This window comes from Pavona decussata, unplaced genomic scaffold, assembly GCF_977016875.1.
Source record: "Pavona decussata unplaced genomic scaffold, jaPavDecu1.1 SCAFFOLD_72, whole genome shotgun sequence".
NCBI classification, from domain to species: domain Eukaryota; kingdom Metazoa; phylum Cnidaria; class Anthozoa; order Scleractinia; family Agariciidae; genus Pavona; species Pavona decussata.
Window position 1 is genome coordinate 1,243,116 of NW_028145491.1, and position 24,044 is coordinate 1,267,159.

At 37.7% G+C, this 24,044-nt stretch overlaps 1 protein-coding gene across 1 annotated transcript; it reads left to right on the forward strand.

Moving 5' to 3' along the window:
• The first annotated feature begins 151 nt into the window (after window positions 1-151).
• On the forward strand, window positions 152-18,576 carry LOC146476858 (sorting nexin-27-like). The gene is made up of 15 exons (XM_085113984.1): window positions 152-422; window positions 4,501-4,726; window positions 6,273-6,347; window positions 6,883-7,000; window positions 9,001-9,074; window positions 10,214-10,327; window positions 11,130-11,208; window positions 11,890-11,999; window positions 12,123-12,173; window positions 12,915-13,004; window positions 13,227-13,376; window positions 14,164-14,292; window positions 15,340-15,399; window positions 15,687-15,773; window positions 16,307-18,576. The coding sequence occupies exons 1-15, from the start codon at window positions 181-183 to the stop codon at window positions 16,433-16,435; spliced, it is 1,734 nt and encodes a 577-aa protein (XP_084970110.1). The 5' UTR covers window positions 152-180; the 3' UTR covers window positions 16,436-18,576.
• Window positions 18,577-24,044: the final 5,468 nt, after the last annotated feature.

Genomic DNA, 24,044 nt, shown 5'->3' on the forward strand with positions numbered 1-24,044 from the left:
ACGATATACTAAAAAATTATTTAGTAAACTGAGAGACTCAGAAAAATGTTGTCATCTTTGAGCTGTTTGAGCTCTCGATTTTTCTCATTTTTTACGTTTGACCGTGGCAGAGTGTCATTCCCCAACCCCTCCCGGAAGTGAAGTCAATTTGTTGTCACGTGACCATCAACAAATTTTAACATGGCGGACGAAGAAGAAGTCGAAGCTCCACCGAGAGCTGACCCGTACGGACCGCGGTTAATTGAGCTTCACCGCGGAGAAAATGGATTCGGGTTTAACGTCCGTGGGCAGGTATCTGAGGGGGGACAACTCAAGTCTATTAATGGCGAACTGTATGCACCATTGCAGCACGTAAGCGCTGTTTTGGAGAGTGGTCCGGCGCATTGTGGAGGAGTTCGCATCGGCGACAGAATCCTTGAAGTGTAAGAAGCTTTGTTTTGTTTTTAATTATGTTTATGAGGTAGGAACGGTTTCCTGTTTTAAGGTTACAGGTCGCTCGTGTCAGCGATATTGTAGTGTGTTCGATACTGTGCCGTTCGTGTAAACTTAGCTAGTTTTAATTCCAGCTGGAAGGAAATTAACAGTAAGCTAAACAAAATGTCCCGTTCATGTGGACAGCTGTTGCAAGTCTGTTTTTTAGTTTATCGCACAGAAGATTGATAAAGATACGATTGTATTTGCTTTGTTTTTTGCGTTTTTCTTTCGATCTGTTCAGGAGGTTTTGGTGATACAGTCGAACCTCTTCGTTACGGACACCAAGGGGACAGGAATACGTGTCCGCATTATAGAGGTGTCCGTTTTAGAGAGGTAGGCTTTATATGGATTTCGGTCTTCCAGGGACAAGTCAACTGTCCGTAATAGAGAGGTGTCTGTATTAAAGAGGTGTCTGTAAGGAGAGGTTCCACTGTATTATTAAACTACAGTAAGCTTAAGCTTAATTATTATCTTCCTTTGTTAAAATTTCCATGTTTACATCCTATAGGTCAAAGGTTAATCAAGTGCAATCATTTTATGTTATCCTTTTTACGCGGGATGCTCACAGGGCAGGCCATGTCTAGGTTTGGGTCGGGTTTCTTTTTTTTTTCTTTGTCGTAATCACAGATCTGCACGTTAATTTATGCATTAAACTCTGTCCTCTCCTAGTGGGGATGTATTGTTCTGATTGTCTTCAGCAGAAGCGGCCCAATCAAAATCTATTATTGAGGCACATATTACGGGAGAGGGGACCTGTGTGACGTCAAATCATCATTTGATTTATTCATTAAACCTACATTAAATTCTGCCCTCTCCCAGAAGGGATCTATTGTTCTGATTGTCTTCAACAAAAACGGCCCAATCAAAATCCATTGTCGGCGCGTATATCACGAGGGAGGGGACCCACTCATCTCTACCTGTGTGACGTCAAAGCAAATCATCATTTGGAAGGTTGTTTTCGTTCAATGGCAGCCACATGTATGAATTTAAGACTCTGATCTGCCGTTTTCAGAAAGAAAACAAACCTTTTTTTAGCAATAAATCAAAATAATAACTTCTAAGTAGTACTCGACAGTTTAAACGGTGGGAATTGGGAGAGTTCACAGCGAAGAAATCACGCTTCCACAAACAGATAAAATAATTCAATGCGAAGGAAGTCAGACCAGTATCAGAGGGGTCATGACGTTATCACAGAGTAATTTCCGGTATGATTCCCAGTAACACAACAATAAAACATCACACAGTCTCTCTGAATAAAACCATTCAATTATTTCAATTGCGAAGGGAGGATAGTTTTTAAAAATCTGGGAAGCATACAATGGGAAATAGATGGGGCTACGTTAAGCCTTCCGTGTAAATGCCATTAGGGGCATCTTGTTCACATTATTATGTTAACAAGATGCCAATACTAGCATTTACGCGTGATGCTTAATGTGGCCTCATTGATTGTATGCTTCACAGACTATCCTAGCTAATGGAATATTTTGAGTAACAAAGATAGCATTATGTTGTTTCCCTTGTGTTACGCATCTTATCGTTGTACTGGAAATTCTTTTACAATAAAGTGGCCTGACTCATGTTTTCTATTCTGGTTTTGGAAATAAAAGTGTTAGATTACAAATTGTTTTCGGTTCACCAAAAAAACAGAAAGAAACAGGCAAAAAGCTTTTAGTAAAAATTGACAATCAAACCGTTAATTTTTTTGTGAAGTGGATTTCCAGTTGTGTTTAAGCATCAATTTGACAACATGATGCAATGTGTGTTTTAGCTTATCAATGACCTTTCCCCCACGTATATTTCTACATGGTCCTACAACTGTCAAACAGAAGCATGATTCCTTCGCCTTGGACTCTCCAATTTCCACCGTTTTAACTGTCGAGTGCTTCTTAGAAGTTATTCTTTCGATTTACCACTTCAAAAGGGTTAATTTTCTTTTTGAAAACGGCACATTGGAATCTAAAACATTAAAACAATATGGCCACGTCTATACAGAAGCCTTTTCAGTTCCACCGAGAAATTACTAGGACCTGAATAATCACAATAGTAATTAACTCCCCTCCGATCCCTCCTGACATATGCCAAGATATTGCATTCTGATTGGACTGTTTTTGTTAAAGACAATTAGGACAATAGGAGACAAAAAGATCCCCTCCAGGAGAAGTCTGAATTTGATACATGTAAAACGAGTTAATAATTGAAAGATGCACATTTGAAGCTACCATGAAAAAAAAGAAACGAAGCCTGTTTTTATACACAGCATGCCCTCAGGGCATCCCGCGTAAAAAATGAATTAAGAATACTCTGTACGTGCAGACTACTTAACATACAATAGGCCCATCCATGGTTTTTTCAACTTTTGACATGGACCAGTTAACAGAAATCTATCAACACTGCTGGAAAGAATGCCTTAAAATCAACAGTTACCAAGTTTGAGAGAGATATGTTGAAAACTAACAAGGATATGCATCCGCAAAGTGGTGAGATTTTACAGATGTTTGTATGGTGGGGGGCAGCAAGTTTGTGCCCCCCACCATACAAATGGCTGTAAAATTTTGCGACTTTGCAGAGCTATATCTTCGCTCCCTTCTGGTATATCACTTTCATACTCGGCAGGTTTACTAATTTTAAGGCGCTCTTTCCAGTAGCATCAATGGATATTTGGCAACTGTTCCTTATCATAAGTTGAAAAAAAAAACATGGATGGGTCTGTTGCATGTATTGGACAGGAAGCTAAAGGTTTCCATTGGCTTTGTCTGTTGTTAACCACCAAAGTGGAAACTGCTTTGGTATAACCCAGTGCCAATCTATTTGAAGAAGTTCTGTCAAATTGTTTTTTCAGCTAGTTGGTTTGTGAGCTCGGCAATTTTTCTTGCATGTTTACATCCAGGGCAGTCTGTTTAAATAATAATAATAATAATAAAGAGTACCGGCATTTCTGTTGAGGGACTATTGGCTGATAGCTGCCCTGCGGAAACTTGATGCTCTTCAATCAAATTATTATTAATATGTTAGTTTTTAAGATCATCAAATATCCAAGGGGCTAGTGTCAGATTGATGGTCCCAAAACAGAAACACTCTATTGTTGTTATTGTTAATGGCCCAAATCCCATTTTCCATAGCAAAAACAGGCCAATCCCAGTTCCCATTTCACCCCTTCATAAGGCTGCTGTCTAACAGGGGCCCGGCAGCCTGGCGCACCCAAGAAAATGCTCTGGGTGCATAAATTTTTTGCAACAGCATCTAACACTTCACTTGTTGGGCTCCTAACTTTTCAGCTTTTGGCCTCTTGGGCTCCTTCAAATTTTTCTTAGGCAACAGCCCTGCCTTCAGGACCCTCTATATGGGTAAAATTTTAAGTCCATGGGTTAGCATGCTATAGTTAAAATAAGAAAAAGATAGTAGGGTTCACTGTTTCAGTAGTAACCATGTATGACATTGTCTAGTTTTGGCCAGTTGAACAAGGGGTCACTTACATGAGGATACGAATGATACAACATTCCAAACCATCAGTGGTCACTTACAAGAAGTGGTCACATAGTGGGATTTAAAAGTATTTCAGTCAATCTACATGTATTGACCAAGTAGGTACATGTACACGTATGATCCAGTTGTCCAAGATAATGCGGAAAAAAACAATCAATGTTAAATATGTGAAGCCATGGGATATTAATTTTTTTCATTATTTACCAGCAAAAACCAAACTTAGTACAAGTACTTAGCAAAATACCGGCATTTCGCAGAAGAAAGCATGAAGCAGCAGACCTTTGTATTTTACAGATTTGATGGTTTCCTTAGGTGCAAATTTAATTAATCTATGTATTACTTTTCTATGGTCTACATTGTAAAATAATAACTATTTGGTTTTAGCTGTGTATCTATTTAGACATGCACAGTTGTGAAGCTAGAGTTGCTTTTGACAATCATCTTGAGCTATACCAGCAGGCAACTGAAGTATTTATTATTGTATAATCTAAAAGTATAAATTAATTAAATATTTTTGCTAAAAGCCAATCTTTTTTTCCTCAGGAATGGTGAAAATGTGGAGGGTGCAACTCACAAACATGTGGTAAACCTGATTAAAAAGGGAGGAGATAAACTGACACTAGTGGTAATATCTGTTAGTCAACACGAGGCAGAAAAACTTGATAGCGAGAGTTCATCTGGAGAATATTATGACTACTCAGACAAGCGTGTTGTTCCAATATCCATACCAGAGACAAGACAGGTCACTAGTGATGGGGAAACTTATGTGGTAAGAAATTCACTGAGTGATCTTGGAGTTGGTCCATCAGACATTTGGTCTTGAAGGTCACTGGTTTAATTTAACCCTTTCCCGACCAAGAGTGCCATATGGCACAAGATGCAATTATGAGCTCAGTATTTGATCAATTTGTGTGAAATTTGCACAACCAAAAGATCTTTGAAAGATCTATAAATTGAAGGCATAAAATCATGCCCCCCTCCTATATGAGACTTGATTTACCACCCCTCAAACTTTTGGATTTTTTTTTCTTTGTACGTTAAGGGTCCAGTTGATATCTTACAACAAGCAATGCACTGAGAGCTGTACATTAAGCTATAGTTTAGGGGGATACCCAGTATGTACAACAAATGAGAAAATTTTCAATGTTTTTCTTCTTTCGTTTTGGACGTTTTTCACTCTAATATGTGACCTCCTCCATCTCTGTTGGTGTGATTTATAGCACACCCCAGAAAATACCTTTTAAATGGTATATCACATGTGGTCTCCCAGTTCATAGTTAGCGATTTAGAAAAATTCGCCATTTCCCTTGGACGGGAAAGGGTTAAGTCTTTGTTTGACAGTCCCTCTCCATCAGTTTGCAAATTATGTAAATTATATGTGATGTGGACGGACAAACCATTGGGTAAACCTATCAAAAATGATGGGGTTAGCCCAGCAAATTGGATTAGTAATCACAGTGTAGTTGTTAGCATAAAAAGGGATGTTCCTTGTATCTAAAGGTGATGAGGAGGTGCAAATAATGTAATGATGGAACCCTAAGGGGGGGTTGGGGGGGGGGGTTTCCAGGTGAAAAGTTGTTGTGAAATATATGCTTGCATAATTAGGTGATAGATAGAAATAAATAGTGATTGATTATAACAAGGAATAAACAGCAAATTGGGAAAAATCATGGGAATATCTGGTAACGTGGGTGAATGTTTTAACAGTTTGTGTCATGAATACAGGGTGTGACAAACATTTAATTGCATTAGTCTCGTTTAATTAAAATAAGTACAATGGACTTGTAATGTACAAATAAGCCCTTGGGAAATCTCGGATAGACGCAAAAGTGGTGTGTACTTCCGGAAAGGGTAGATAAATAAGAACAATATTGTAAGAGTAGATTAGATATTTGCAAGATTGAAAGATTGTGAAAGTTTGAAAGGTTGTACAACGGATCCCAAATAAAAGAACGTGAAAGATACAGACCTCAGTTTTGTTCAGTGGACCAGCGGACCGCGGAGATTTTCTTTGAGATTTCCGCAACAAAAGTGATGGGGAGGTGTGAAGGACCTTTTGGGTTTGAAATTCACCATTTTGGGATTTTTTTGGGGTAGAAAAGTTTGGCTAGTATTCTTTTGGATAGTTTCATTTTACCTGGGATTTCTTTGGGTATTCAATAAAATGAGAAGATTCACGGTAAAAAATTGATATGTTACATTAAGCAAACATTAGCCTTTTTTTGAGTGTTTTTACAGTTTGAAAATTCAACATGGGATTTTTTGGGTATGGAATGCCCCATTATTGAAGGTTATTTCATTTCTATCCTGTGTAGGTATATAATGTATATTTTGGAGACAAGCATATTTGTTCAAGGAGATACAGAGAATTTTCCAACTTACACAACAAGGTTAGATGTTTGTAGTTAATTTTTGGTATTATACTGATGTTTTTCTTTAACTCAAAATAAATCATGTGTTGATTATATTAATTTACTAGCTAGTCACTGTACAGACAAGTGTAAATGGAAAAAAAACAACAAAAAAACAAAGTTGATGCAGTACTGTGCTTAATTTGGGTGAAGCAATGTAATCCACCATATGGAAAAAGATGGTGGCTGTACATTGTACCGCAATGCCTTGTGAACATAGTACAGCCAATAGGCATGTAGAAAACCATTATGATATTACTTTGCGAAATTTGTCCGTGTACTTATAACAGCATTATGTATGCTAGGTTTGAAGTTTTTTAAACTTTTCTGTGAGAGTTTTTGTACACTAAGAATTATTTAATAGGAAATGTACCAGCAGTTGCCATCTTTTTCACTATGGTGGATTAGAAAAGTGCTAACTTTGGACAACACTGCAGTTTTAAGAAATTATAAAATATTAAATTATCTGTAAATTAATTAAAATAATTTAATTTACTTCTGTCTCTTTTTTAAGCTAAAAAAAGAGTTTAGAGACTTCCAGTTTCCAAAGTTCCCTGGAAAATGGCCATTCCATTTGTCTGATCAACAGCTGGAGACTCGCAGAAAAACCCTTGAGTCCTACCTTGAGCAAGGTCAGATATATTCGCTTAAACCATATCAGTGTTAGTTTTCTCAAAAATAATTTAATATTCTGCAGTCAGTGATTTTGCCTCCTACAGGGAATAATTTGCCACCTATTTCATGCTAATTTTCCTCAAGACTCCTTTGGACTTTGGACTCTTTCTGCCTCCAACTACAGTATTATGTGCCCTGCTAGATTACAAAACATTTTGAGAATGTCATGTGGTTAGCAGGCCAAGGGTTTTGAGCTTTGGTGTGACTTTGTGGCTTGCCCTTAAGCAGGGTTCTTGCTAAGATTTGTAAAAGGAGGTAATACATTTGCAATAGTAGGTGGACACCATCTTGTTAATGTCTCCCAGGGAATGTTGGGAGTGAGATGGCCGCAGGAAGAATGGAAACCAAACTTGGTGGAGCTTAAAGTGAGCATTGTTTTTGACAAAAGAAAATGTGCAAACCAAGGGCGTTTTCTTCACAGTCGATGGATTTTCAACATGATGTTATCTGCTGGATGTTTTTACATTGTTCATGGCAAGGAAATTCCCAAGACAAGGACAAGTTTTTTTCAAAATACAATGAATTTTGGAAGTGGTTTCAATAATTTTGGAAACATTTTTTTCACGATATCTGGTATTATTTAATATGTGAATAGACGGTAAAAATAACCTGTTACCAGCTGCAAAAAGAACCCTGCTAAAGCTACTTTGCCAGCTTTTGGAAAAAAAGATTATGATATAAAAGTCAGCCAGGTGTGCTTCCCATTCAGTGTTTTGATTTAAGATTTTGTACAGGTTGGCAAGAGGTTATAGTGCACCTAGGCGGGATAGGTGACTTGGATGTTCAAATCAGCTGGGAAGAGTGGTGTTAAATCCCATTCAGTCAATACACCTTGTTCCAGGCCCTTAATGAGACCCCTGACTACTACACTGGTCTGATGATTTTCACTAGTGATTATTAAGCTGGGACTAACTTTAACTACATATTGGGATTTTTCGAGATGCTATTATGTCATACTCTGTTTTGCAACTTGGTTTGTGGCACTTTATTGGTAAAATTTATAAGGGTGAGCAGATGGATTTTAAAAGTAGTCATTATACACATGTAACTAGTGCCAGTCCCCACCTGCACATCAGAGAGCTACAATTTTTTTTCACTAGTGGTAGTGTTTCAGCCTTCTTTATATGCTGGCATAAGCATTTAATGTTTTTGTATTAAAATAAAAGAACTGCTACTGGACAAAATGGATAAATATATATACATATGACATCATAACTTCTACAAAAAAGTGCAAAATATGTAACAAAATCAATTTGTCATATTTTGCAGTTTTACGATCTTCAACTGTCAGCACTGTTTTTCATTGTCACGCACATATGCCATTTGAGTTTTAAGGCTTTTTCCTGTTCTGGTCATGATTGTGACTTGTTAAATATGGTAATTGTGACTCAAAAATCTTGAAAACTTTTAAAATAGATCTCTGTGGAAGTTAGGGTTTCCAAGATATGATGATTAGGAACTATCCATAGCAACAATGTGCTAGTTAAGTTATTCCCCCTTACTGCCATGAGAACCAAATATGGAATTAATAGTTTATTGCACGTCATATATCACCAATTAAGTTCACTGGCAATTTGACAATCAATCAATCAATGAAGAACTTTATTTCAACACAATAAGAGAAATCAGCAGAGCTGGTGGAGTCATGCATAAAACAAATGAGAATTACTAAAATGATAAGAATTACTAAAAATGTATATACAAATCAGAATTAAGAATCACTAGAAACATATACAAATCTTCAGATCGAAGGTTATTTTATTACTATCAAATTTAGCAAGAGAACGTTTAAATTTAGTTAAAATCAAAGGGAATGTGTTTTATGTTAGTGGGGGAAAGGAGAGCTATATGACAGTATAGACAGTATAGACAGTATTAATCTCATGACTGGCCCTTAGACCTCCCTCCCTCTCATGCAATTTCTCATTAACTCCGCTTTGATATTGTTATGTTGCAGTGAATTCAGTAAGAGTTATAGGAGAGTCGGATATCATGGAGGAATTTCTGAAATCTTCAGAGAATCATGTCACGGTAACAACTTTTGAAGCCCAAAACCAATCATTGAGTTGTGGTTGCAGTGTGAAAGTGTGATTAATCAATAATTGATTAATCACACTTTCAATTGTATAGCCAATGACAGACAGCAAGAGAATTACACCTCTAAACACAGCCAAGAATTTCTTCATCATTGAAGCATTTCCATGACTGTTGCCTAAGACATAATTTTAAAATGAAAATTAGGAGCTTCAGAGTCACATAATGCAAACAAGATTACATGATGCTTGTATGACGTAAAAGTGTTTACGCTGGAGTGGGGCTAATTTTAAACAGCTCTGCAGCTAATCACAGGATGGGTGTGTGTTGAGGTGGAGTGGCAAAAAAGTCTGTTTTAAGTAAATTCAAGGAGTCTGTTGCAATAACATACTTGATGTTGGTCCTGTTGATTGAATCTGAATTTACAAGGAAACTTAAGCCATTACTGTACAAAAGGCTACGCACACGTGAGCTCCTTGAATGCAAATCTGGTCATGCACGGTCCATGCTTGCAACTTAGACACCCTTGCAGGCACCTGAGAGCCCATCAGGCAGCAGCCTTGTTTCCTGTTCATGTTAGGGGTGGGTAGGGTTAGTTTGCAATCACAATTTAAGAAAATTGATGGTTGATGCTTTCATACTTTTTATGACTATCTTGTAAGTATTTGGTGACATAATATTATTAAGAACGGTGCCTTCTAATATAGACGTATTTTTGTGATATTTAAGCAACAATTGCTCCATAAAGCTGCAAAATGCAAAACAATGTATTGGCAATTTTCTCCAAATTGAAGCTTAATTATCTTTGAAAAATGCATGGTTACCCCCTAACTTTCTTTTGGATTCCAACAACCCTTGCTAAGATCTTCCTTTCCCACATAGTCGTAAGCCGCACCAAAATATCTCTAATTTAGTAGGCATCTTCCTTAAGAAAGCCAACTTCCCTGGACCACCTCGAGATGCACAGAATGTATGTGCAGTAGCAAAAGGGTGCACTGTCCTTAATTGAACTCTTCTGCTCTTTCTGTTCTGAAATGTGACAACAATGAACTATTTAAATTTGTTTTTGTCAACTATTCTTCTCGCAAGCAGGTGAAGTGATCTTTTTTTAACTTTCCTTTTCCTTTGTTGCGCAGGAGGAAGAGGGAGAGGATGGTAACATGAAAGTTGAATTAAGAATATTTTTACCAGATGACAACATCACAACTGTGGCTGTTCTGAGAAGTCATAAAACAGATGAAGTATTTAAGGTAAAATATCATGAGCATAAAAAAGGTTGTCTTCTTGACAATGCAATGATTGTTCAGGTTATAAATGTAGCTTAAAGATATCACAGAGGTTATAAAAATAATTATTAGGCTGTGTGCCTGTCTATTATCTGGGATCCTTACTGCTACCTTCTTTGTTTCATAGCTCATGGTTAATACTGAAGTGACTCCTCTGCACTAAATACTGAACTATATTACTTTGCAAAAATATCTCATACAGATCTTATTAAATTCAAGGACATCTAACATGTAGAAGTTATACAATTTAAAAAGTTTGTACTATTTTTACAAAGAATAGTATGGCAAGCAGGCAGTGGTAGTCTTCCAGCCATGTATTCTTTGCAAGGAGGTAAAGTCACACAGACTAGATAACTGTACATTAATTGGCCCACGCAGCTGGAGCTTAACCCAGTTTCTGTAGCATGAGGCAACTAGGAGTATTGCTACTCCCCCCTGGATGGGATGCTAGTCCATCGCAGGGTTACTTGTTACCCATTTTAACATACACCTGGGTGAAGAGAGACAATGTGGAACAAAGTTTCTTGTCTAAGGAAACAACACGACAATGCAGAGACCAACCTAACCTCAAACCACCTCATTTCACTGTAAAATTGTAAAATTAAAACTTCTATGTTTCTTCAAGTTGGAATCACATCTCTATGAAACTTCATGTGTTTGCTCAATTCATTATGGTTCATCTATCCATGAACCCAACTTTCCATGTCTAAGAATGTACAATGTTTACCACAAGTTTATTTTGTTTTGTTTGTATTTCGTTTTCAAGGCCTTGGCAGACAAGCTCAGGCTAGGCCAGGAAAATTTTTTAAACTTTGCCCTTTTTGAGATTCTGGAAGATGGGTTTGGTGAGTGAAATGCATCATTCTACACTTAATTGTCTCTTTGAATATAATTCTGTACTCTAACATTGTTTTGTACGTGTGCGTAATGGCTGGAGGGGGGAGGTGCAGAACTACAGAGCCAGGAGTTGGATTCATGAAGCTCTGTTTCAGTGTTCAGAATTTTGTTGGAATAAAAATGCTGATTGTTTCAAAACAATATTTAGGATTCATGTTAACTTCAGACCACTTCATGAATCTGGCCTTTGAAAAGTGGGGGAGGGTTGGAGGAGTGAAACATTTGGCAATTGTGATTACATCTCTTGAGTTCCCTCAAAATATATTTAGCTTTTATCTCATCAGCCAGCAAATTGAATATCCAGGCCATCATCTCTTTTGCTTCAATGAAATGCACAATGCAGCTTTAGCAATAAACCTGCCACTTAGGTTAATCAGTATTTTCTTTTCTTGTTAATGTTTCGATTGTTTTTGTTTTGTTTTTTGTTGTTGTTGTCGTTGTTGGATGCTTATTCTTTGCCTCTCTCAGATAGAACCTTCTGCTATTTGCAGCACATGAGAGCATTTGTTGTATTAATATAGTAACAGTAATGTTGTTGTTGTTGTTTTTGTTAAGTGCATTTTAAGACAGTGATATCATGTGTGTATGTAGACTTAAATATCAAATGAGTATTTTGTTTTGTGTTACAGAACGGAAGCTGGAGAAGAATGAGTTTCCTCATAGTGTGTACATCAGGAGTTACTCTGCAACGTCAACAACTCCCCTTGCCATTAGGAAATGGAATTTTACACTAGCCAGGGTGAGTAAACTACAGTATACTCTAGAGGAAAAAGTCATGGATAGACCTTAAAACTTTTCTGACTTTGGAACCATACTTGTTAAAAAATTTGGGTTACTATTGAGTTTTCTTTTTATTGGACAGGAAGTTGAGATGAACGACGATGAAACGGCACTAAATCTCCTTTACAACCAGGTATTTCCAAGTTTTAGTTATTTTTTTCTGTGGTATTTTATCAACAGCCAGTCCAACGGTCATAATTCACTGTCAGGATTTTTCTACATACTGGTAATGGCTAAAGAAAATAATTTTATAAAGAACTTGCAATACATTGTAACATTAAAAAAGTGAGAGGCACTCAAATCAGTCTTAAACATTTTCTACAAGGTGGAAACCCTGCAGGCAACAGATACCATGTCAAAATAAGGCTTCTTTGGCTGACCTTTGACTATGGCTCACTTATAACTTGTCTAAGCTTTGTGTGAGGTTTGTTTAAATTTGCTTATTTTGGACCCAAAAATGATATATTGTATGCAAATCTAATTTATCTATTTTAAACTGTATGACAGAATTTGTTTCATTTGCTTGATCAAGTCTTCATTTTGTTCTTGTTTGAAAATCAAAAAAAACTTCATGATCAATATTTTTCCTCGCATTCGAGGCTATAAAAGTTTCAAATTTTACTTCTAGTTGGGTACAATACCGTGCAATATATCTCTACTATCCCCAGTCTCCCGTCTTGCGAGGTATTGTACCCAACCGGAAGTGAAATTTGACGCTTTTGTATGCCTCAAAAGTGGGAAGAAAAATTGCTAAGGAACTTTTTTTTTAGATTTTCATATGAGAACAACATTAACATTTGATCAAGCAAAAGATTCTTCCATAAACACTTTAAACAGCATTTTTTAAAATAAGTCTGGTATTTTTGACATTCAGGCAGTTGGTGACTTAAGAAGACGGAAGCTGTTACCTGGCAAAAACTTACAGAAGCTCAAAGATCTGCAGGCAGGGAATAAAAAGAAAGAAGTAAGTGGCGAGGCTTCACATATTTAATATACACCATTCTGCCAATAACAAATATCAGAAAAATTTTACTTGCAAAGACTTAACCATCCACTTCTGTGTCACTTTTTAGAATTGTAAAGCCAGCAAAAAATAAATGCATTAGGCCATTGTATCAGTTGATTGTCACAAAATAGATTGGAGTCGTTCTCTAAATGCTAACCCTCTTTGGCTTTCTTTCTGTAGTTCCTTGATGTTGCAAGGATGTTAGAGGGATATGGAGCTGTGGTGTTTCCTCACTGTGCTTGCGATGCAAGAAAAAGTGGCCATGTTATTGTCTCAATAGGTGTAAACAGTTTCCAGCTGCAAGCATGCTCTAGTCACGGGGATAAAGAGGTTGGTTGATCAGTGTTGCATTTCTCCTTACAATATCACTACCTGATGAAACATGTAAGTGGTGAGAATATTATATTATAGTGTGTTGATTTTTGAATGGATTCTTCCAGCTAGTACCATAAGAAGTGGGTGAAGAAAAGCAAAGAGAAGAACTTTTTTTCAGTCTTTCTTTTCGCAACTAGCTAAGTTGCGTAAATATCTGCAATGATCTTTCCTCTATTTAATGAGAAGATCCAACAAATTACAGTTTGAAATAGTATAATTGCATAATTTTTTGTAGACCGAAATCATATAAATTTACATTTTAAGTCGTGTATTCATACTGAGTAAAGTGAATCATCAATACTTAACAAAGGTCACACAGTGACGGTTAGAGTGTTGTTGAACAGCCCTGCCCAGTTTACCAGCATCCCAGATTGAACAAAAATGTAGAAATGTGGAGTAAGGAAACTCAAAAAAACTAGAGAAAACTAGAGAAAATCCTTACAGTGAGCAAAACTTAAGCTGGTCTCCCATTCAATGTGGCTGTTATTTGCTGTTTTTCTGCTAAACGTTCCAACACTATTGTACAACATTTGTCGTATAACAATGTTGGATACAATGCCAGTACACATACAATAAGTCATCTACAGCAAAAATTGTTTCTCAAACATCATCTCACATGGGCTGCTAAATGTTCTAGCATTGTTGAACAAACAAAACGTTGTACAGCAATGTTAGCCAGGGTTAAGCAACCCCAATAACAGCTTTGTAGGAGACTTGTTGACTGTGTGTGTTTTGTTGATAGGATCAGGAACATACATTTACATGGGAGGAGCTGACCCAGTGGGAGGCTGATCATGAGGCCATGGCATTCTGCTTTGAGTACATTAAAGGAGGCAAGAAACCAAGATGGGTGAAAGTCTATTCACAATATGTATGTATATATATTCTTGACAGGTTACTATTCACATGAGGTATCGATCGAATCTGCACTCTACTCGACTTTTACACCATTCATCTCAAAGTGAGCTGGAGGTGCATTACTTGTGGTAATTGGCCTGGTAATTTTGGTGCAGCCTTAGCCATTTTTGGCGGGGGCTTGATCTATGTTTGATGCAACTGTAATTTGACTTATAACTTGTTTCGTATTTTAAAAAAATGGCTTAGAACTCTCCATAAAGGTGGTAGTGCTGCTATTCCTTTGTTATTGCCACTGTCATCAATTTTTAGTCTCACTTTGAATAGAGGAAAATACAGGGAGATGTAAAGAATCAACCATAAGAGGACACAGAAAAAATCTGAGCCCCAGATGGGATTCGAACCCACGACCCTCCGTGTTCTAGATGGGATGCTCTAACCTCTGAGCTACTGAGGAAAGGTTGAAATGGTGGTCCAGTTTCCTTAACAGTATCTGTACTAGAACGACGTAGAATTAGTATCAATCATTTTGTTGTAGTAGCCCAGAATCGTGTCTCAATAGTTCAGCGACACCATTCGTTGAAACAGACCTTCTTCTATGTGGGGTTTGGGAAGCACTGGGCTAGCCTGTGAACGGGCTCCCAAGTGGGGTATAGAGCGAAGACAAAAATCGAGCCCATACCACGCTCCGCTCGCCTGGCTCGCCAATTTTTCTTTTCGCCCTATACCCCACTTGGGAGCCTGTTCACAGGCTACACTGGGCCGATTTCAAAAATAAATCTGGCATTATGGAGACAGGTTAATCCTTTAATTCCTAATATCAGAGAACAATTTTTTCCTATCTTGTCCCCATACTTTTCTTAAAGAAGTACCAGGGAGACGGTATTAAAATGTCAAGAAAATTCACCTTGGGTGATCATATCCTTAACTCTCAAGATGTCTTGGGTTAAATAAGCATTGATATTACAAGGAGAAATTTGATGTTGATCACTGTAGGGCTTGAATGGTTAATGAGTTAATGATTCGGCTACTTTTAATGTCCCTCTGTTCTATTTTGTTGCAGTTTGTGTTCATGAATGCGTGTGTGGACAGAATTATGAACGAGATTGAATGGAATAAAACGGTAATAGGTCGCAAATTGACTGTATTGAGATGAATCCATCTTACCTCCTAATTATACCGAAGTTCATTATTGAATAAATACTGAGCAGAATTTGATCAAAAAATGTATGTTGCCACCCGTAATTGATTAAAATGTTAATTATTGTTTCCTGTATCCATTGGGTAACAGGAAGAAAAAAAGGGGGGGGAATACTATTTATACACAGATAATCTTTGGCGCCCAGTGTGTACTTTGGTGAAATATCTGCTTATGACACTGTGTTCAAGTTTGTGGACTGATTGTTTTAGGACGGAATTGTACCATTATATCCAAGTCAAGTAGAGGGAAACGGATCAGTTGAAGAATCGACAGACGACTTAGAGCCACAGGACAAGGTATGAACTATATTACTGTCATTTATGTAGTTTGTTTTATTAAGACGACTTCCCCTCTTGCTACCCAAGAATAGCTACCCTATAGTGCAATGGAGAAAGAATAGGACAGATTCAATGGCCATTAGCAGAGCGAGCCTTCCACACGGGTAGGGTAGAAGTGAACAACCAATGGAAACCTCTGGTACTGAAGTGACTAATAAACGACGCCGGGCGCTGTGCGGTTATGTAGATTCCGGCTCCGTGGTGGTCCTGCGGCTTGTATGCGACCTTACCTACCCCCCCCCCCCCCAACTGCCCTCCCTCTTCACCCACTTTGCAAAGCTCGAACAACACGTGACATTCACATGAATAAGGTGGATTATTCCTTTATTTGCACAAAGGACCATTTTTGCCACAGTTGAGTTTGTCGACAACTGTCGGGTGTAAAATTAGATCACTGGAGTGATAAAACGAGTACACAACACAACCATTTTAATGCATAAGTATCACTGTACTGTGTTCTTTTGGTGAGTTTGTCTTTTGTCTCTCTGCAGACTGTCGTTAAACCCACTGCTGTCCCAGCGAGCCACGCAAAGACGTCTACAAAGAGCAATCAGAAATTTACAATGCCGAAAACAACCTCCAAGAAACTGCAGTCTGCAATCGATGATGAGGACTTATGAACTGATGTGAACCGGCTAGTCTGATGAGAGACCTTCTTTCCTCACCTTGCCGTCTACGTATAATTTCCACTATCTGGTCAGTTGAGTTTTGGTGTGCGTTCAGCGACCGTTGGACTAGTCTGTGTTTGGTTGAGTTACGCTCAGCGTACGAATTCTACGTATAGTCTGTAGTGAGACTACCGGGAACACAAAATGCCTAGCCCAGCACATTTTGAAACGCCCCCCACCCTCCCTCCCCAAAACCTGGATTATTTTCGGGATTGTATTATCTTTTCTGGGCAGAAGTTAATTCGACATAGCAGTGGGAACATGTTCCCTAAAAAATTTCTCCCTCTCCAAAACTTCTACCGTGTTTCTATGACTCCGCAGAAGTGCGAAAAATATTTGTTTCTTTATTTTTTGTGGTAACTAGTTGTGGTAAACAGAAATGTACACTTTTGGTGGTCTGGTTCGTTTCCCCACTCTTGTTTTGATAACTAAGGGTGGTTTCCATCAACATCGTTTCCAGGGCCTCTCGTCTTCCTCCCCTGAAAGCGAGGTTGGCTTTCCATCATTGGCCAGCCAGACCCGGTGCTTGGTCTGTAAATTGTAATGACTGGCACCTAACCAGCCCTTCAAATTGGCGCATTCCGTTCTCGAAACGGTAAGTCGGGCAGGCAAGTTCGAACAAATGGAAAGCGACTTGAATTAACCCGAGATTTTGTATAACTGTTACTAGAATTGATATTCCAAAACGAGGTCGGACACCTTATGATGTTTACACAACATGTATAAAAATTATTTCAAACTTTTCTCAAAATAGTTGATCAGGTCGTTTGCTTCATATTTCCCATTCATATCCAATGCACCAACGAGGGCTAGCTGACGATAATGGTAATTTTTAACTTATTTTAAAGAGGTAGCCATGAAAACAGATGACAGTTGATTGTTTTCAAATCAAGGGTTGGGCCTAAATACTGTGGATCAGTGCTTAACCCCCAAAACGCTGTTCTCTTCTTAATTGGAGCTCTATTCTTTCCATTCTTTGCCTGACAAATGGAATTCTGTTCTCGTATTAGTAAGGACTGTAAGGATAAAGAATACTACATTGTGTAAATATCATAAGGTGTGCAACCTTGTTTTGGAGTACATTGTATCGAATAGGTCACTACAAAGGAGGAATACTTTTAAAACACTTAATAATTCAAAAGTTGTGTTGTTAACTTAAAAATGCAGGGCAGTAAGAAGACATGCTTGCAAGGTAAAATTTGTATATTATATATATGTATCTTTATATAGTGTCAGCCCAACGATTTGATTTGGAAATAATGTTGAAAAAATAACGCCCGTGACATCAAACGAAAAATTAATTGAAGAAATCAAAAATTAAAAAAAAATTGGCTGGAGATATAGATGGGGATAGTTCCCCGTAGTGTTAGTTAAACATTATAAATTATCGACTTACGAATGAGTGAAGAGAACGCCGTGTATATTTTCCTTGTGTAACCAGCTTGTTCGCTGATAGAGCGTGCATTTTCCTGTTTTACTCGACCTCTAGGTCGCGTCAACTGTAATTGGTGCGTAAAAAAAATCAGACATCTCGCTGGCTCATCTCGGCCGTCCTGTCAAGCTAAGTTTACTATTTACTAATTTCCGCAGTTGGCTATAAAGTACAATACCACTGCGTTGGTCTATGATGTTTTAGCTCAGTTCATGCTGAGTTTGCAGCCTAGCAGGTCTGCAAATTACCGAGTGTATCGAGAGCACAGAAGGTTTTATAGTTTAACTTTAAGCCGCTGAAATGACAACGGCATGGAATCAGAATTTGTCTCTAAAGAATATAAATTAGAATTAGAGTACATTGAAGGGAAATCAAGTAAACACTGTGAACTGAGGAAAACGTTTGTTCAGTGTTCTGTCTTGTGGGCCCTCAGTTGATGATGCGTATAAACTGAAGACATCTCACGCACCTTGTAGGTTGGTGGTTCAAACCTGGCGCCCGCATCAACTTACCGGGCCCCTTTTTAAGATATCTTGTTAACTCCGTCTTTAAACCACTGGTTTGTAAGTTTTGGCGCAAGCCTGGGTAACGTGCGTCATAAAAAATATAACGATGTAAAAATTAAGTTTTCAAACTCAATAAAATCGAAGACGGTCCCCTGGCTGGTGTCTGCCACCCTAATCTTTACTCCAGGTGTGCATCTAATAATTGAACTCGAAAAGCTGTAGTAATGTTTATCAGTGTTCAATCGTCACGGATATCTTCCGTATTATCATATGACACGTACAAACAAGCCCTTTGACGTGAAATCTTTGGCCCGATTTAAATTGCCCTTGGCCGCAGTATCAGCGCGATAATCAGTTTGGTTTATTTGCACGTATACTAGGGCGCAAAAAAATTATATCCTGCGACCTGACGTATACCTGCGTTTGATCCGACAGCGAAAAGTGTCCAAAACAGTTTATTTTGGTTGTGTGGTCCTCTGCATTTGATTTGTTTACCCGTGGGGAGTTGTTGAAGGGAATCGGCCCTGAGCTTCAAATTCAAAATGCGTTTTGAATTTCTTGTTGAACTATTAAGAAATAAAACATAACCCACACTTCCTTCACTTCACAAATGTATGCTGCTTCCCACAGCCCCTTGAGGTTCTCTCGAGCGCTGTGACAGGATGTTCGGTTAGCAGAAGCAGCATTGCAACGCAATTTGTACAAAAATACAAGACAAGATCACGCGAGAATTAACATTTTGTCGCGAGTCCAATATCCTTGCAAAAAGATATCGCAATTCCAAGACGACGGCTTCGAGAAAAAAAAGCAAAGAGATTGTGAGACCATTGAAATTTTACTAAAATTTGGCAAGGCGACTCTTAAATTATCACATGAACTTGCCAAGGAGTAAGATGGCTATTGATTTGCGGAAAGGATAGCTTACAGAGGCGCAGTGGACTTTGAAGCTACGAAAACTCGGCGATCGGCAAAACTTAACGACAATTACTGGCGCTCTTCGAATGGTTTCGTCGTAAGTTGTGGGTTTAATGAAAGCGGATTGGAATTAAAAGAGCAGGTGAAAACAACGAACTAAGGATAAAAGAGGCAAGATAAAGTAAATTTAGTCGCAAACATTGCTCGTTAATTTCGCGCGAATAAAATTGTTTGGGCTTCTTTCGAAATATTAAAACTCTGCATTTTTATTCATTTCTGTTGTCAGTGTCCTCTAGGCGTCGCTATCGGCATTATCAGATTAAAATATGATAGATCGAAACGAAGCACCTGAAACAAGGTGAATTTTCGTTTACAACGAAGCACCAGACTGACACGACCTAAATTAGTTCTGCAGTTGTTTAAAGACCGTTTTACTGTCCTTAAATTCGTATTAGACGACTTTCTGACGGACAGATGCCATTTTAGACAGGTCTTTCGTCCCCTGATATCAATCCGCTAATTGTTCGAGCCATCCTTATCTAGCATCTGCTGCCCAGTACTCATATCCTCTTATCCCACGCGTATTCAAAGGTTTTCAAACGTTGTAAATAATAGTTTTACAGCTGTTTGAACCAAAGTATAAAGCTCACCACATGCAAGACAAGCTTAAGTAGGCTTCTTCGTGGTCTGCTGCAGTACGGCAATTTGATTGGCTCAACCAGTATAAGTGTGTTTATCCCCCGCGCGTGCACGTTGAATATGAGATGATATATAAAGCAAATTCTTTTATGAAAAACATTCCAGAAATATTGCTAGATCTTGTTAATTAGTTCTTCAAAGATTAAAACGCGGACGCCGAGTTCAATTTCCTCTAATCAAGTAAATGACTGCAATAGAAAAAAAAAAACTAACGATATTGGGGTCATATTTGAAAGAAAAAGAATTAAAATCATGATTTCCACGAGCACACCACGCTCAATCGTTAGCTATTCAATTATTCCACGAGTGTACTTACTTTGGATATGAGATGACAGCTCCCGGCTATTCTGAATCCAACAAGGCGAGGGGCAAATCTTTCTATGAAAAATATTTAAGAAATATTTCTCGACTCTTCAGGTTTAATTTTGCAAAGAAAGACCAGAAGACGATTTAATGGCTGGTATTTCTCGGGCATGGTATAGTGGCACATATCCCGTGGCAGCTAAACCAATCAAAACTCATTATTCATTGATACGGTTTTATACTAGCTGATGTTAGCATACCCAAGTGACCAACTATCACGTAAACGCGCAATCTGATTGGCTACACAGGTGCCGTCTATCGATTGATAGACGGCACCTGAAGCTGGTCAAGCTTTGAAAATGGCTTCAACTTCGCGATATAAAGAACGTTTCGCAAAGTGCTATTACCGAGAAAACCAAGAAAGAGACAAAATGGAATGAACATTTTTAAAGGTAAGTACAGAAAAAGTTGCGAATTTACAGGAAATAAAATGTTTATCTAAAATTAAAAAACAACTAAATTACGCGTACTTCGTAACTAAACCTGAAAACAAAGTTGCCAAAGCAAAGTAAAAATTGCGGTTCTTGTTTTGTTTTAGACTTGTTGTCAACCCCAAAAGAAATTACAATACCTATTGAGCAACAAACCAGAGCCGAATTTTAAAATATTGTGCAGGTTTGTTTTAATAATGATGAACATTGATGACTGAACTTTGCAAAGCGCCAGTTTGTCAGAACGCGCGCGATTTCGCAGGCATCATTACACAATTGTATCGAACTGTATGAAATAAAATATTTTGATTTTTGATAGATCGATCAGTGGAGTATGCAAAAACAGTTAGACCGACTCTCTCTCGGTTTCTATCGCCTTTGATAGTTGCCGTGGGGCAAAGCGGATAGAAACCTCGAACTTCCCAAAGCCCACGTTTGCGCCTGGTGTACCGGCGGAAAATATGATTTTTTGAAAATCTTCTTTTTTATAAATATTACCTAACATTGTTTTGTTTTGTTTTGTTGCATTCTTTATTTGTCGTTTTTTTTTTTGTTGTTTTTTTTTTTCAGTCAGATTTAGTTGCCTAGAGAAACAAACTCAGCGTCCATGTTTTCGAGGAACAAATTAACTGGGTTATGTGATCTTCTTGACTGTTCGATCACTGGAAGAAATCTTGTGATCATAGCCTTATTGTTAAACAGATAAACCTATATATTATCAGAAAAGATAAAATGCAAAACCGCAAAATAATGGGTTTCTACAAAAAAGGAAGTGATAATGTAGAAACTCAAATGTAAACGTGTTTGAAAGAACAGAAAACAAGAAACCAGAAATTTCTATTATCATTTATTAGAACTGAGTACAGTAATTTACATCCTTTAAGCCTAATAAATTCACAAATTTGATTGCCTACAAAATACGCTTAAGCTCCTTGAATGAATAAATCATAAGCTTAATGCACTTTTGAAATTACTATCGTCATTTTTGACCATATATGACAATCGAATCTTTAATATCTTTTTGCACTAATTGATCCATAATTCACTTGTACTGGTCAATATCGCGCCCTATAGCAACTAACTCATTCTTGAGCTCGCCGCAAACCAGTTCTTTAGAATTCAGTGTTCCGAGTGGTTGCCCTAATTAGCAAATCGTTCTCGAACACATGTCCACTTACGGTGACTCATGTCAGATCATAATTGAATAAGTCTCGAGTGTTTATCTTAACGTCGCAATTTTTAGCATGAAAAATTAGGTTTTCTTCGATTTTAAGGGAAAAACTGTTATATCTTCGCGATATAACAGAATAAAAACAAGCAGTTATTTGAATTGAATCGCCCAAACAGCTGGCGAAGAAATTAGTTTTTGTCTGGAAGGGGTTTTTTTTATAAAAATGTAAACAATTAAAAGACAACACCTGAACCGAAGCAATACGTTGAAAACAATGCAATTGTCTTTTATTGGTTTTCGACATGTATTAATTCATCTCGCTAACTGAAAAATAAGAAAAGCAGAAGAATTGCTTGGTAGTTATCTTAAATGGGGCAATGAAATTATCCAGGAAATTATGTTGTGAGGAAATGTTTGACACGAGTGAACTCGTGTATTGATCAGGTTTGCCTTTTTCACGACAGGCAACGCTTTTAAAAAGTAACAATTGTTTTCACCGGTTTTAAGAGCTGAAAACTCAAACAGTAGGAAAAGAAGTAAAAATTAATAACCTTTTCCAGACGTTCTTGTCGCATGAATGACAAAATCTACCTAGCTATCTTTACACCGAAACTCTTACATACTCTTGCAATACATTTTAACCTTTTTGCGATAATTGCGTTTTAGGTCGATTTTTATGAAAGGTGCACGGAAAAGGTAAATTATTAAACTCCATTTTTGGGGAGAATATGAGACGTCTAGAGGAAATATGAAAGCTACACTAATGAAAATAATTAACGCATTCAGAAAATTGTTTTACTTGTTCTAGAGCCATAAGCGCGCATTCAGTTCACCAGTGAAATCGCATTACGCGGAATCGTTTGTGTAGGGAAGGGAAGTAATTATCCGTTCTGCGCACAATTTTAAATTGCGAACAAAAAATAAAACTCTATTGTCTCGTATATCGTAAGTAGATGTTTAGCATGCAGGGTGGAATAGCATATGTTTACATATCAACCAAGCAACAAGCATACGACAATGAATATTTCACGACCTTTCGAGACGACGCCGGTCTGTGCGGTGTAACTGATGGTAAAGTCATGGTTATTAAGAGGTTATTTTGCACGAATACAAGGAGTGATCTCATAGTAAAACCTACTCAGGTGAGAGGCGCAATTTACCACAATGGACACCGCTATACCCGCTCACCGATGAAAAAAGTCAATTAATTTCTTTCCTAAACAGACAAAATAAAGGGTAGTCTTTAATTTGTACTTTTACTATTTTCGTTATCGATCAAAGGGTGTTGTTAACGCAGCTAAAATGTAATTAATATAATTTTTTCAACAGCGCATGACAACACATAAAATGGATTGAGTAAAAGGAAATGTGTATGATGTCATTTACAGAAACAACCATACAAGAAGCGGCTACGTGTTCTAAGCTGTTCCTCAGTAATATAACTATTCATCTGCATATCTTTGCATCGTGACAGCTTTATTGGTCTTCTGTCCACCCTCGGAAAAAATTTGTGATTTTAAACTGAAATTTTGCGATAGAATGCGACATTTTATTCCGCCTTCGGGTTCTTAAAATTTATGCAATGTCAAGCGGGATCGGCCTACGTTTTCAATAACATGACACGAAAAGCGAACTATTCTACGGGCACCATTCACTTAAATCAAAATAATGCACATGAAAAGGTAAAACGCAATTCGACGTAATTTTAAGTTCATGGAGTTCGTTCCCTTATTTATTGCCATAATTCTCCCTGTGCGCCAACCATTTTTTGCATACAAATATTCTATCACGGTTTTGGCCACAACAATTACTGGCGCGACACTTCGCTTTGTTATTCCTGCGTCTCGGCTGTTGAAAAAGCCATGGTGATTCTATTAAAGAATGCATTTTAAAGGTGAATTGTGAGAACTCCGCGCTGTTGTTTACTTCGATCGATCCCCCTTGTTCGTGCACAAGTGCAAAGCGCATTCATTGTGCATAATATCCCAGGCCTGTGTTTGTAAAGCTTCTCAACGCTGATTGGTCCAAACATGGCAGCTGGATA

What these genes read in the sequence shown, in the direction of transcription:
- LOC146476858 (XM_085113984.1), top strand. Translation starts at nt 181, where the DNA reads ATGGCGGACGAAGAAGAAGTCGAAGCTCCACCGAGAGCTGACCCGTAC. An exon ending in GTGATGGGGAAACTTATGTG is followed by an intron (nt 4,727 to 6,272) that starts GTAAGAAATTCA and finishes TATCCTGTGTAG; the next exon opens with GTATATAATGTATATTTTGG. An exon ending in TAAATCTCCTTTACAACCAG is followed by an intron (nt 12,174 to 12,914) that starts GTATTTCCAAGT and finishes TTTGACATTCAG; the next exon opens with GCAGTTGGTGACTTAAGAAG.